This window comes from Saccopteryx bilineata, chromosome 2, assembly GCF_036850765.1.
Source record: "Saccopteryx bilineata isolate mSacBil1 chromosome 2, mSacBil1_pri_phased_curated, whole genome shotgun sequence".
Classification (NCBI taxonomy): domain Eukaryota; kingdom Metazoa; phylum Chordata; class Mammalia; order Chiroptera; family Emballonuridae; genus Saccopteryx; species Saccopteryx bilineata.
Genome location: NC_089491.1, coordinates 50,724,229 through 50,739,560, shown reverse-complemented (window position 1 = coordinate 50,739,560; position 15,332 = coordinate 50,724,229). Strand labels below are relative to the sequence as shown.

Genomic DNA, 15,332 nt, shown 5'->3' with positions numbered 1-15,332 from the left:
CTGGATGCAGTGGCCAGGTAGTCATGTCTCGCTGCCATTTACCCAGGTTTACAGAAAATTGCCTTAGAAGACTTAGGGTGCTGGGTAGTGCAGTTTGAGAGCACCCATTGTCAGAATCTCTTCCCAACTCTGAGTTCAGTGACATCACCAGTCAGTAGTTTAAACCTAGGCACGGTGGAGGCATTTATGTACACAGCGGGAATAAGCAGCCCCTATCAACCAGTGCCTCCATCCAGCACTGCCACCCTCTCCCCACTGTTAGCCATCTACCAGGATACCTCTGGGTGGGCCCTTTCCTATTCCACAAAAAGAAAGCAGGGCCTTTTTGCTAATGCTGCTGTGATCCCAGAAATATAATCACTGTTGCTCTAATGCCTGACGTGGGCCTTGCATCTCCTGGTCAGAGTGGCAGGCAGCATGGGTTCCCACTCCAGCAGGCCTGGCATCCTAGGGGAGGCGTACCCCAGAGTAGACACAGACACGGTCCGGTCAGCGGCTGTGTTTGCTTCCCGGCGGCTGGGTGCACGGTGTGGAATTCCCAACTGCAGATTTCTAGGGTTTGCCGAACCCCATTTGCCAGTCAGTCTTTTCCTGGTCCCCTCATTTCTAAGATGCTTTAAATATCCACCGTGTAAGGGCCCTGGCCGGTTGGCTCAGCGGTAGAGCGTCGGCCTTGCGTGCGGGGGACCCGGGTTCGATTCCCGGCCAGGGCACATAGGAGAAGCGCCCATTTGCTTCTCCACCCCTCCGCCGCGCTTTCCTCTCTGTCTCTCTCTTCCCCTCCCGCAGCCAAGGCTCCATTGGAGCAAAGATGGCCCGGGCGCTGGGGATGGCTCCTTGGCCTCTGCCCCAGGCGCTAGTGGCTCTGGTCGCAGCGGAGCGACCCCCCGGAGGGGCAGAGCATTGCCCCCTGGTGGGCAGAGCGTGCCCCTGGTGGGCGTGCCGGGTGGATCCCGGTCGGGCGCATGTGGGAATCTGTCTGACTGTCTCTCCCCGTTTCCAGCTTCAGAAAAATACAAAAAATATCCACCGTGTAAGTATATGGGCAAACAAAGAACAGAGGGCAAGTCCCAGGGGCCCTTCTGTTTGCGGTCCATCTCGATGGACAGGCCCACAATCCTCTAAGGTGCAAAAGCACCTCCTTCAGGGTCAGGGATGCTTGAACAGGGCTGAAGAAGGCCGCACCATGGGATTCCTGCCAGCAGCTCTTCGTTATCATTTGGTTTAATTACCCTCTTCCTCAAAGAGGGCAAGTTGTCTTATTGTACCACAGGCTAATGGAACAGTAAAATACCTTTGCACATTCTTAGAGAAATAGGATGTTTCTCTAAGAGAGAAAATCAAAACAGATCAGAGGTCAGGTCTTGAAGTATAAGAATTTAAAGAAAAAAGAATCTTCAGAATCTTAGATTTTAAAGAGACCTATATTTTATAACCAAGGTCTTGTTTTGCAGGGACCTAGGAAACTTCTGTAAAATACACTGTTCTGTTCCTTGCAAATAACTGGATACCTGTTTTAATTAGCCCAGGGAGTAAGACAAAGGGACAATGGTAATGCATAGATAACTTGAAACAAAATGAACTAACTCGAAGCCCACTGTTGGGCAAATAAGTTTGTAAAATTTGTTATTTGATTTTGCCCACTTTTATTGTCAAAAATGGCTGCTGCCCCAATATGTGACCTGTGAAACTGCTAATTACCTTCCTGCTTGGGAGGGGGCTTTGTTATGCTAATGTGTGCTAGAGGAGGGGTTTCACGCCAAAAAGTTTTAAGAAGAAAGGAGGAGGAGGAAGGAGGCCATGTTTTTGCAGTTTGTGCAGAGAGAAGGAAATGGGGGACCAGAGGGACTGAAGCTGGTGGGGGGGCCTTTGATTCTAGAAAAACCTGGAAAAGATTCTCCTGGTTGTGGAACCGGAGAATGTGTGAGCAGGTTTTGGTGCCCTGTGTGTTTTTACTCACTGGCCGGTTGCAAGGCTAAAATAAAAGGCAAGGGCCACCAGTTTTTGGCTCCGCAGTTTCATTACCATCAGTCCAAATCTCATGGGAACCTGCACCTGCCTGGCCGTGGCTGTGATGGCCACGACTACTGGCCATACACCCACTCTTAACCATTGCCTCCCACCCTCCAACCCTGATCAAAATTTCAATCAGAGCTTTAATCATGGAGGAACGGAAGAGCATTTTAATGACTCAACATTAAAGAGGAAATCCACTGTCTAACTTACCATCAGAAATTGCTCTGTACACATTATCCAGGAATCACTGCTATGTCTTAGCATCAAGCTCTGCCCCCAATGTTTGCTATGGTTTAACTGCTTCTAAGAGGCAGCACTCAGGCTATCACAAACTAAGAAAAAGGGGAGGAGGCAGGGAAGATGAAGAGCCAGGCAAAGCTTTCAGATCCATTGCCTTTTTTATTGCTTCCAAAAGAATATGACAAAAAAAAAAAAAAAAAAAAATTGGGACTAGGCAGGCTTGCTCTATGAATCAAAGGTCCAGTTAAAATAACTGGGGTTTGATCAAATAATGTTCAGCGACTTCATGGTTTTCCTGGGGACAGAGAGGGTCTTCAAGAGGATGATGTAGGTGGAGCCAGCTCTGAATGGTCTAACGGGGTTAGAGGGCCACTGAGTGGGGAGAGCTGGGGGCTGCTCGACTCCCTGCTTTCTCAGCAAAGGCTGCGGGAACTGATCGCTCCAGGCCTGTACTAAATGCCAGTTCCCAGTCACACCATTCCCTTAATAGTTAAGACCTAGAGAAGGGGAACACCATCTATTGGAAACGGTCTCTAAAACATGCAAGAATGGGAGAAGAGAGCCTTAAACCAAAGGCGTCTTGGTAAAAATGACTTTCTTCTCTAAAGTACTTTGACGGAACTGTGTTCTGCAATACCAGATTCCCTCAGCAAGGGCTGGGCTGTCAAGCGCTGAGACCCGCTCACAGCGAGCAGGAACCGGCTTTGCTTTTGTCAGGGTTTGAAGTCCCTACACAGGCTCCAGGTCTCTGGAACAACACGTGTCACCAACTTTACAAATTTGCTAGCAAAAGAAAAGCTACTTCTTTTTTTTTTTACGCTGATCTCAAAAGCCTAGATGAGTGCTTCTAAACGTCACAGACACAGTCCTTGTGCCCCCATGGAGTGCACCCACTCACTGCACTGTTGAAGCGGAAAACTCTAAAGAAGGCAAGCACCGCCCCCTCTGGCCTGTGTTCTTTCTTGTTAGGAGACTGCTGCAGGCTGAAAACAGGGCCCTTGTAAGTCTTTATTGAGCAGCTACATACATTTATTTTTACAGTTGCTTGCAACCCTAAATCAGGGCAAGTTTGTTTTTTTTTAAACAAAAACTAACTTGATCAATACTATCAATACAGATATTCCTACTAAAGGAGACTGAATATTCTGAATATTCTGATTATATACAGAAGGGGTAAGACATTTTTTGGTTGGTTTAGATCCTACTGAACCTGTCTCCTTTGGGAAATGCATGTACAGTATGAAGTGTTTTAAGGAAGAAAAGATTTATTCTAATATAGCTAATAATAAAAAAACACTCTGGGAAAAGCTTGGGCAACTTCAAGAGAAGCAAAACTCAAAAATGAAGAATACTGTAGTACAAAATTATGGCCAAAAATACTGTATTTTTAACCAGCAAGATCAGTGGGGCATTATTATACAACATTAGGTGTTTTTTGCAAAACTAGTTCCCGTCCCCAAACAATAGACAATACATGCATTTGAATGACATTTTAAGAACAGTAAATATGATTCTTTTAAATACTGCAAGTTAAAAATGTTTTCTGACAAAACTCCCTAAATACATAGGTCTGGTAAGGGTTTCCAGTGATGACAGGTGAGGCATCCAGCAAGAGGCTGTTGCATTTAGAGTTCTTTGAGGAAAAGAAATCCACCTGCACATTTCCGTCAAAGTAACTTGAACAAAGTTACATGCTAATTTTTCTCTTTCTTCTAAAACTTAAAAAATATTCTACTGAATATCTTCCTCCCTGATATTTTCTTTCCTGTTTACCACACACAGCTTATATGAAAATCAGAATTCCTTTATCCATGTAAGATCCAATTTTACCCAATAGGTGTTTTAATAACATGTAAATGTCATTTACTATCGGGTTGGAATCATGTGGGGAAATGGAGGTACATGATCGAGAAGGGAGGTCAGAAGGAAATTAATATTTGAGCACCTATTATGTGCTAGGTGTGTATGCATACTTGGAACAGATGATTCTAGAGGCAAGAGTGTTATTGAAAGGGCGTTGGTAGTTGGGGAGAAGGCAGGAAATGGTTTATTATTCTGTGAGAAAAACAAATGACAAGTTGAGACTCTGTATTAAGTAGCTACTAAACAGCAGGTGTCTGGCTCCAAAAATCTCTAGCTAATCATATACAAGTAGGCCATTTTCTTTTTCTAATTTGATGGAACCAAGATGAAATCCCAAAGACATAGTTACCAGGACAGATCTATTAACGCTACATATGCTGGAAATCTGTAGAGAGAGATAAACATATGATATTATTCATTTTAATTTCTGTGTGTTTCTAACCAAAGATATGTATCTTTGGAAGAAAATATTAATGTGTATACCAAGCATACCTTATTTGTATCAACTGAGATGTTGTCAATTACCAATTAAGTGGTTTTAAACCCTTATTTAATTTTAAGAAGAGCAGCAATATACATTATAATATTTGGGTACACTTTATTTTTATATGGGTTAACATTCTGCTATATTTCGTTTCATTCGTTCTTTTTAGAGAAATTGAAAACAAAGGGAAATTGAAGGTAATTTGAAGGTTATTTCCAACCAATATCTGAGTCTTGCAGCATTTCATTATGCAGCCCTTTCTTCCCATTATTTTTTATTTTTATTTTTTTTTGCAAATAAGTCAGTTTGACCCAAATCCAGCATAAATAGCATTTCACCGATTCCTAACTTAAGACAACTAAAATTTACAATCATGTGGCAGTAAAAATTTTAAGATTACAGTTCGTACACCTTAACAATCAAGATAGTCTGAAGTACAAAAAGTAAATTGTCCTTTAGCTGATTTACCTTTTTAAAATATTAGACCTGCTAGTTAATCTACAAAAAATTACAAGTTTCAGGTGTTCTTCAAATACCTTTTGTAGATGTCATCGGCTAAACAAATATGCAGGTTCCTAAGAAGACCACCCCCCCAGTCTGTTCATGACATTCAACAGAGCTCTTTATATGGAAATATTGAAGAAAGAAAAAAAAACCTAGAAGGGATGTAGTTACTGTTGCATGGACGTGTTGTTTCCCTTTGTTTCAGATATGAGGCACAGACTTCTGAATTTAGGCTCTGTAAGGCATAATACAAACCTCCAATTTACAAATAAGGAATTCTCTGTGGGTCGGAACTGCCATGTCATGCAAAGAAGGGAGAAATCATCTGTAAACTGGCACACTGCAATGTGTTAGGTGAGTCATGAAATGGCTGCTTGCCTTGGTACACTGAAGAAAGGTGTTTTTGTTGTTTTTGTTTCTAAGACATGCCCAAATCACCATAAAACTCGCCACAGGCCTCTGTTACCTAGAGCATAAATAGGAGTCCAGTGGCACACGCTTATAACGCCTGCAATCACAATATAATATAAAGCATGAGTAAACTTTGTTTTTATACAAAACTGAAAAGAATCCCTTCCCTCCCCTATCCCCTTCAATAAAACCCCAAACAAAGAAACAAAAGAGAAAATCCTTTAGCTTCAATTGACTAGTGTGGATACAATTAGGCTGGGAGGCCTCACTGCACTAGGGTGATCAATTTTTTCCTTTCTCAAGAGAAGGGATCTTGTCATGCACCCTAAGAGGAACAGTGAGTCCACAAACCTCAGTTCTGCATAGCAATTCCATCCCAATTTCCTAAAGACAAATATAACAATCTTCCCTGTTTTGCTCAGCTTCTTCTGAGCTTTGAATCAGGTTTAATCGACTACAATCTACTATAGGTCTATTAAATAGAGTATCTTGATTCCCTACAACTGTAACACTTATGATCTTGTGATGAGGTTTTTTCTATACATACTGTAGGCCTTCAAATGTTTACTTTTTTCTTTTCTTTTTTTTTCTTTTTTTCTTTTTTTTTTGCTGCACCAAATTTAAGATCGCCCTTTCAGGCAAGCAGTGGTCTCTAGCTGTTAAAACATTTCCTTAATGGATCACAATAGCTTCTAAAACTGCCTTTCTAATAAAGGCCATCAGAGAGGTAATACTAAACTGTGCATTTGCCAAATAAGAATATGAATTGTATAAAAGCTCATATTCCAATCCTAGGTCAAATGGCAAAAGTTCTACAAAGTTGGTTTCCATGTTTGTATAAAAGCTCTGACTGATTTGATGTGTTTTGCTATGAAATTACCTTTGGGTCTTATAGTCAGTATACCTCTACTCAGGAATGTGCAAATGATTTTATACAGCACGATGCTAGTACCGCTCTGTACGATAGTAAGGTTTTTTTTTCTTCTTTTCTAAATGGAAAAAAAAATATCCCTAGTCAGAAATAAACTGACAAATTTACATTCTCCTCTCTTAAAAAAGTAAATAAAATAACATTATTCAAAATGTGAATTAGCTATAAGACATACAATTACATAGATACATATCAATACAGCACATTCAATCTGCCAAAAAAATTAATGACCACAAAGCCAGTATGGATGCTGCAATATCAAGAGAAAGATGTATGTACAATGATTCGAGCATTCATAATTGCACTATACCTACAGGAGTCTGTTCTTAATTAAATCATAGGTGCTTCTGAGCAAGGAAAAAAGTAACCTGTGTTGTTTGAGGCCAGGAGAGTCGAGAATGAGAACATTTCATTACTATTTAGTAACTCTGGTACTCATGTAATAAGCCATTGACTTTCTCCCTCCCCTTTGTTGTTCCAAGGGAGTGGTTTATATGGAAGTTTAGACTCATGCCAAATAGTATTACTAGTTAAAATGAGACCAGTGTCATGGCCTAATTCTAACTTCCCAGCAGGTTTAAAAAAATCATGATTTATTTTCTTAAATCATATTTCAACACAAGCCGCTCGGCAGATAGCTCATCAATGCATGTGCTATACTTTTTGCATTTGTTGAAAACTGCACATAGGGAACTCCAAACATCTCTCTTAGCAGGTTCGGTTACATAAATACATGTTCTACAGAACAATGAGAGGTTAAGTTTGAGTTACGTTCACATCTTCCTTAAGTTTAGCTTAACCAGTCACCAGTTGAAAAAGGTTCATAGGTGGTAAACTAGCAGTAGCTTCTTATTTTGCAAAGTAAAGGTGTCAGAGTAATACTATCAATGTTCTTGGCAGACCTACTCAACCTTAAAGAACATAAAAGAGAGTAAAACTGGCTGCAAATGAATAGACACAAGCAATTTTCATGTCGTATCACAGAGGACACTTTTCCACACTTCCAATTTGGACATTCAACATGGAACACGGAGACAAAACAATGCAATTTAAGGTCAAAGACAAGAATGGACCATGAGAATCAAATTTACAGTTACCAACTGTTTGGCAATTGGTGTTTCAGGTTCATTCTCAGCCAATCATTTTAGGCTTCACAGTCTCTTTCATTTTAAGATACTGGCTTTTAAGTTCTTATGCTGTTTTACAAAAAGCCAGCTTTGGCAACACATATCCATAATAAAAGTCATCTAAAAATTGTGGCCCAAACACTAAGAAAAAAAGGGAGGAAAAATCTTAACCAAGGGAGAAAAATATGAAGAGCAACCTATGAAAAGGCTCTGGGTAGCAGCCATTGGGTAATGTAGTGTCTATTGGCATATTTTTTTGGCATCTGTAATTTAAAGAAGAGAGGGTGAAAAATGAAAAAAGCAAGGAAGGGAGGAAGGAAAATGGCACATGGCATTTCAAAAGAAAGGATTCCTTCTGTGGGTCTCTGCCCTTGTCTTACTGACTTCTGCACACTTCTCTGAGTGATCAAGGAGTGATCGGCTGAAAGCAGAACTCCTAAAGAAATGACAACCATTACACGGGCATCCAGCCCAAAGTGAGGCAAGACGATATATTTATATAAAAACTCTGCATGTGTATCCAGAGCAATACATTTAAAACCATAGTATTAATACTTATAATCCTTCAGCAAAAACCACAAACTGTTAAATAAAGCTGATGTTGATGGCTTAAATTGAATGACAGGGTCCTGACTGCTTCATTTGAGAGAAAAAGCAGCCATTCCTGACCAAGAATGGAACTGGAATAAAGGCCATTGTAACCCAGGAAAAATCAGGAGGGACGTATGGGTTAGGAAAAAGGAAATCAACTTTGCTTTGCTCAATAGAAAAGAAAGAAAGAGAGAGAGAGAGAGAGAGAGGAACAACTCTTATCTTTGTGAGTGCATGACTGAGAATTTAAAATACATTGAGTCACGAGGTTTTGCCTAAAAAAAAGAGAGGAAATGTGCTGGGACTGTACTTCAGCATCCTGTTTTTCCTCTGAATAGTTTAAATAAAATCATAATATTTACTACAAACTCTGTGGACACGCTCACAGAGTCCAGGACGGCAATAAATTAGTATTATGCAAATTGTTTTCCACAGAAATACAGTCCCTCTTGTATAGCTTCGATAGCCCACCAAGGAAGGGAAGGGCGGTGTCGAGGAGGCACAATTAGACCAGATTGTACTCCTTCAGGTTCAACTGGAGGATGGTGTCCTTGACGGCAGCGAAGACAAAGCGGATGTTCTCGGTGTCTGTGGCGCATGTGAAGTGGGAGTAGATAATTTTGTCACTGTCTGGGTTCAGGTCCACGAACATCTTCAGGATGAATTCTCGAGCTGCCTGGGCATCTCTCTGGGGTCCTGTTGGCCAAGGGAGGAGAGGGACAGTTTGTTAGTTGATGCATTAATGTGTTCGCTCAATAATTTGTACTGAATGGGTCAATGCTCATAAAGATGATATCTATCCTACAACCTTTTAAAAATAAGGTACCCATATATATGTTTTCAATTCCAGTTCACATATTTTATTAGTTTCAGGTGTACAACATAGTGATTCAACATTTGTATAACTCATGAAGTGGTCACCCTGATAAGTCTAGTGCCCATCATCTGACACCATTCATAATTATTGTAATATTACTGACTATATTCCCAATGCTGCATTTAATATCCTTGGGACTGTTTTATAACTGGCAATTAGTACTTCTTAATCTGTTCACCTTTTCCACCAGCCTCCAACCCCCTCCCATTTGGCAACCATCAGCTTATTTTATGTCTCTATGAGTTTGTTTTATTTTTTTTTAGATTCTACATATAAGCAAAATCATATGGTATTTGTCTTTCTCTGTCTGACTTATTTCACTTAGCATAATACCCCCTAGGTCAATTCATGTTGTCTCAAGTGGCAAAATTTCATTCTTTTTAGGGCTGAGTAATAGTCTATTGTATATATGTACTTAATCTTTATTCATTTGTTTATCAATGGACACTCAGGTTGCTTCCATATCTTGGCTATTGTAAATAGTGCTGCAATGAACATGGGGTGAATATGTCTTTTTGGATTTCTTTGGATGAATATCTGATCAGAATTGCTACATCAAATGATAGTTCTATTTTCAATTTTTTGAGGAAGCTCCTTACTGTTTTTCCATAGTGGTTGTACCAGTTTACAATCCCACCAACAGTGCACGAGGGTTCCCTTTTCTCCATTTCCTCATTTCCTCAACAACACTTGATTTTTTGATGATACTCTTGACAGGTGTGAGTTGATATCTCACTGTTTTTTGTTTGTTTTTGTGTGTGTATGACAGACAGATAGAGGGACAGATAGGAACAGACAGACAGGAAAGGAGAGAGATGAGAAGCATCAATCTTTGTTGCAGCACTTTTAGTTGTTCATTGATGGCTTTCTCATATGTGCCTTGACCGGGGGCTACAGCAGAGTGAGTGACCCCTTGCTCAAGCCAGCAACCCTGGGCTCAAGCCAACAACCTTGGGCTTCAAGCTAGCAACTTTGGGTTGCAAGCCAGTGAACTTTGAACTCAAGCCAGCAACCATGGGGTCATGTCTGTGATCTCATGCTCAAGCCAGCACCCTGGGCTCAAGCTAGTGAGCCCGTGCTCAAGGAGGATAAGCCCACACTCAAGCTGGTGATCTCAGGGTTTCGAAACCGAGTCCTCTGCATCCCAGTCTGACACTCTATCCATTGAGCCACCACCTGGTCAGGCACTCTCACTGTGCTTTTAATTTACTTTTCCTGATGACTGGTGATGTTGAGCATCTTTGTTGGCCATCTGTATGTCCTCTTTAGGTCCTCTGCCCATTTTTTAATTGGATTGTTTGTTTTTTGGGTGTTAAGTTCTGCATGCAGATTTGATTGGTTATAATCATCTTCTCCAACACTACCATGTGTATTTGCTTCTCTTTGTCACTTTATCTTGCACATACATCCATCCAAAAAATGTTAGGTGAAAACAGACTGTTGGCTTAAAGGCCAGGCTGTTTTGCTTTGATTCCTTGGGTGATAGGGAGCCACTGCAGGCTCTTTAGTAGGGGGATGACAGCTCACGTCTATTGGACTGAGTTAATTGTGCTGCTCTCAGCTATATAATGTGCACACAGATCATATAGCTGCCTCAGGCTCTCCTGTCAGTCTGCCCCCCCTCCCGAGGTCCCCCTGTTATGGATGAGTTTACATTCTCAAGACTGAAATCTCTGTCAGAATAGAACACCTGTGCCTTAGTATCAGGTCCAACTACAGCCGTACTCTGCAGACTTCTGGTGTTTTTGAGCACACCACATTTATAAACCAATTCATTATGTGTAATGATAAAAAAAGTTGGTTTATATTTTCACACATTTTTTTCAGGGTCTTGTATGTGCCAAGCACTGTTCTAGATGCTTTGAAGAAAGACTGTGATAGCTTTATCAGGATATATTAAAAACTTAACTAATAATTTTGTAATGGATTGTTAGATATGACCCCAGAATCAGAAGCAACAAAAGAATAAATAGATCCACTGGACTTCATCACAATTAAAAACTTTGTGTATCAATGATATTATCAGGAAAGTAAAAACAACTTACAGAATGTGAAAAAATATTTGCAAATAACATAGTAAGGGGTTCATATAAAACTATATATAAAGAATATATGTATTTCTCCAAAGAAGATATAAAATGGGCAATAAATACATGAAAAGATGCTCAACATCATTAATCATTAGGGAAATGCAAATCAAACCATACTGAGATACCACTTTCTGTCTACTAGAATGGCTATAATCAAAAAAGTAGAAAATAAGTGTTGACAAGGATGTGGAGAAATTAGAACCCTTGTGTATTGTTGGTGGGAATGAAAATGGTACAGTCTTGTGGGAAACAGTTTGGTGGTTCCCCAAAAAGCTGCACAGAGTTACCACATGACCCAGCAATTCTATTCCTATATATAAAGCATGGAGCAAAAGTAGGTTTATAGTTATGAGTATGGGAAACACAGTTTATTCTTGTATTATATTGATTAATTATTGTATTATTTTCCATATGAAAAACTGTAAACCTACTTTTGCCTCACCTGTATATCCAAAGGAATTGAAAATAGGAACTTTAACAGATACTTCAATATTGTAAAGCAATATTCACTGCTGCAGTATTCAGACCAGCCAAAATGTCCAACAACAGAGAAATGGATAAACAAACGGTAGTATACACAAATGAAGTTCTGATGGATTTCATAACATACATGAACCTTAAAAATGTAAAGCCAAATAAGAGAAGCCAAACACAAAAGAACAAATATGACATGATTCCACTTATATAAGGTACTTAGAATTGAGATTTTGAAAAATGATTAAGAAGGCTGGTATTATATTGGGTGGAAAGGTGTGTGTGTGTGTGTGTGTGTGTGTGTGTGTGTGTGTGTATATATATATATATATATTTTTTTTTTTTTTTGTATTTTTCTGAAGCTGGAAACGGGGAGGCAGTCAGACAGATTCCCGCATGCGCCTGACTGGGATCCACCCGGCACGCCCACCAGGGGGCGATGCTCTGCCCATCCGGGGCATCGCTCTGTTGCGACCAGAGCCACTCTAGCACCTGAGGCAGAGGCCACAGAGCCATCCCCAGTGCCCGGGCCATCTTTGCTCCAATGGAGCCTTGGCTGCGGGAGGGGAAGAGAGAGACAGAGGAAGGAAAGGGGGAGGGGTGGAGAAGCAGATGGGTGCTTCTCCTGTGTGTCCTGGCCGGGAATCAAACCTAGGACTTCCGCATGCCAGGCTGACGCTCTACCACTGAGCCAACCAGCCAAAGCCTAAAAACAATATTTTAAATACATAAAATTATTTACTTTCCTATCTCTTTCAATACATTACAGTCAAGTTGCTAACTCCATAGCAACAATAAAAAACACAACTAAAACTAATAGATTGAGTTGGGGAACTTTCTTTTTTTCATAAAAGAACACTATCTTTTTACCTTGTGAATGAATGAACTTCCAAATGATTTTGCTCTTCCCCTATTTGGCAAAATGAGTCTACACTTATTTTTTCCTTTTATTCTAAAGAATATCAGAACTAGACTGAAGTTCATTAAAGAGCACTTGGCCTATGTCATGTTTTTAAGAATAAATGATGTTATCTGAATAAACAAACTACAAAGAAATCATTATAGCCATCACAGGAGGAACAGAATTCCAGTCTTTGAACAATTTTGCAATTCAAGTCCATATGGAAATGATAATTTCCCTTCTTAAGGAGAAATGCAGAAATGGCATTTATTATAATTAAGACCTTGTAAGTGCAGAAATGTGGAAGTGTGAAATTTATAATACTATAAACATGTTTATTATAAAAACATCACTGCAGAGTGGATCTCCAGTTTTTCCAGTCTTAGCTCATCTCACAAGGGCTTTGAGTCTCTGAAATGACAGCTGCATTTGCTTTGTGAATAACAAAGTGCCTTTTTGCCACGGCCAAGTTTCCTATGTGCGTTGTGTGTATACTGGGGGAGACTATCCGTAACACCATCTTCAGGTTTTCACAACAGGCACACATTGGAAGGAAAATACTCATAGTGATGGCGAATCTGAGGAAAATATGACAAAGCAGATGTGTAAAGAGTTCAGGAAGATGTTGCATCAGCAATGGCTTTCAACCTTTTTACACTTGAGAACCGATGATAATAGAATTATTTTGGAGACTGCTAAGGCAGAAATCACCCTGAGCATAAGCCAATTTGACTAAGAACACTGGTCTGTCATCTTCATACAACATCAGGGTGGTTAACTCTTTGGCGGAGTGGCACAACATTTCTGGTGGACTGGTCCATGGACTGGGAATTGAAAGAGAGAGAGAGAGAGAGAGAGAGAAGGCTTTTATCACAGAAAAATACAACTAATGTGTGATGTGGCCATGTGTGCTGTAGAGAGCAGCTTGAGCTCCTGAGGGGCAGGTGTGCCATTATCAACCCTCTGTCACCCCCACGCGAGCCCGCCATGAAGACATGCTGGCCTCCAGGGGGATGCTGTGTACGGAGAGAGAGGTCATTTCCCATCTGCTGATTCCCACCAAGCTCGGAGAAAAATTATGAGTCTCTCTTTCCAGGACTGTGAGACAAGCATGTGTATTTCAGTGTAAGCCAGAGGCTTTGGACACATCTTATGTGGGCAGATGTTCTGTTTAAAGAACTAGCCTTTTGCTGTGGGAGAACATGTTAACTGCACGTGAAGTCAGTTCCTTCCGTAGTTTTCTCAGGGAGACTGAGGAACACAGTCTTGAGCATTAATGACTTGGTGGCAGGCTAGTGGCAAATTAAAAAGGGTAAAAGTAAAAACACCATGCAGGCTGGGAAAGTGCCCACAAAGAACAATGTGCACGGAGAGGGGCTGGGAACACACCACTAACAACAGCAGCAATATCTCTAACTCCTGATGACACCCACAAACGATGCTTCTCTCAGCTCACCATCCTTCAGGACCTCATGTCTTTGGGAGAGGACTTCAGTTCTTTAAACATGTAGCGACTCTGTTCCGCAGCAGCCCTGGACCAAGTGCATTTTGACGCAAAACTGAATCTTAGTTTTTTGAAGTAATCATCTTTCTGAGGGACCTTATAGAAGTCCAGAAATACTGTTGAACTGATAGCCAGCCCAGGTATCATGTTGATGAAATATTTTTAAAAATAGCCTGTTCTCTTGCTGCCAGCACCCTCTAAAATAGGTCCTTCGGGATTGTGCTCCTCTGTGGCAGGCACTGTGCTACATGACTTAACTATATGATCCCGTTCAAGTCTTTTCTTAGGAAGAAGGTGAGTGGTTGAATCACTTGTTTAAGGCATCATCGCCAGTACGTGGCAGGGCTGGAACTCGGTGGGAGTCAAAGCTTAGGTATTGGATCTCTGTCATGACTACTTAATTTTGCTGTTGCAGCATGAAAGCAGTCACAGACAGAGCCTCAATGAATGAGCATGGCTGTTTCAATAAAACTTTATGGGGCAGCAGCTGTGACTCACTTGTTTTAGAGTGGCTGGGGATGGATGCATTTTGTCGTCAACTGATCAAGTATTTCTGAGAATAGGCTGGATGTCATGTTCAGGATCTTATAGTCTACTTGGGAAGGCACAATCTCTTTAAGTAGTAATGCAAAGCCATATGAAGACTGAAGTGAGTGCTATTGACTCTAAATGCTAGAGCAGGGGTCAGGAACCTTTTTGGCTGAGAGAGCCATGAACGCCACATATTTTAAAATGTAATTCTGTGAGAGCCATACAACGACCCGTGTACATTATGCATTATCCGATAAAAATTTGGTGTTGTCCTGGAGGACAGCTGTGATTGGCTCTAGCCACCCGCAACCATGAACAAGAGCGGGAGGAAATGAATGGACTGTAATACCTGTGAATGTTTTATATTTTTAACATTATTATTTTTATTAAAGATTTGTCTGTGAGCCAGATGCAGCCATCAAAAGAGCCACATCTGGCTCGCGAGCCATAGGTTCCCGACCCTTGTGCTAAAGGAAGAGATGAAAGGATGGGTACCTTTCCTAAGAAGGATGGTTACTTCACTGGCCCATGAAACCTCCCAGAATTAAATATTTCCTGAATATTCACTATGTGACAGTCATCATGCTAAAATGTCACACATATATTATCTACTATAGTCTACAAAATAATCCCATGAATTTGGTCCTAAGAAATTAAGTGACTTGATTGTGGTCTTATAAAAAGGTATATGGATCTGAACCTGGACAGACTGACTTCAGAGCATGGGCTGACGAAAAACTGTGCTCTCTCTCTAGAGAGAGGCAGAGGCAGACTGCCACCAAATGAAA

At 40.7% G+C, this 15,332-nt stretch overlaps 1 protein-coding gene and 1 non-coding gene across 2 annotated transcripts in view; one reads left to right on the top strand and one right to left on the bottom strand.

Annotated features, from left to right (window-relative positions):
• The first annotated feature begins 637 nt into the window (after window positions 1-637).
• Window positions 638-713, top strand: TRNAA-UGC (transfer RNA alanine (anticodon UGC)). Its single transcript has one exon. It is a non-coding gene; the product is annotated as a tRNA-Ala (tRNA).
• A 4,157-nt stretch (window positions 714-4,870) lies between these two features.
• The window catches only part of LOC136324327 (guanine nucleotide-binding protein G(q) subunit alpha), a 314,246-nt gene continuing 303,784 nt past the window's right edge, over window positions 4,871-15,332 (bottom strand). Inside the window, exon 7 of the mRNA XM_066257045.1 lies at window positions 4,871-8,863. Coding sequence (XP_066113142.1) covers window positions 8,673-8,863 — 191 coding nt within the window. The 3' untranslated portion in view covers window positions 4,871-8,672. The remainder of the gene's footprint in view (window positions 8,864-15,332) is intronic.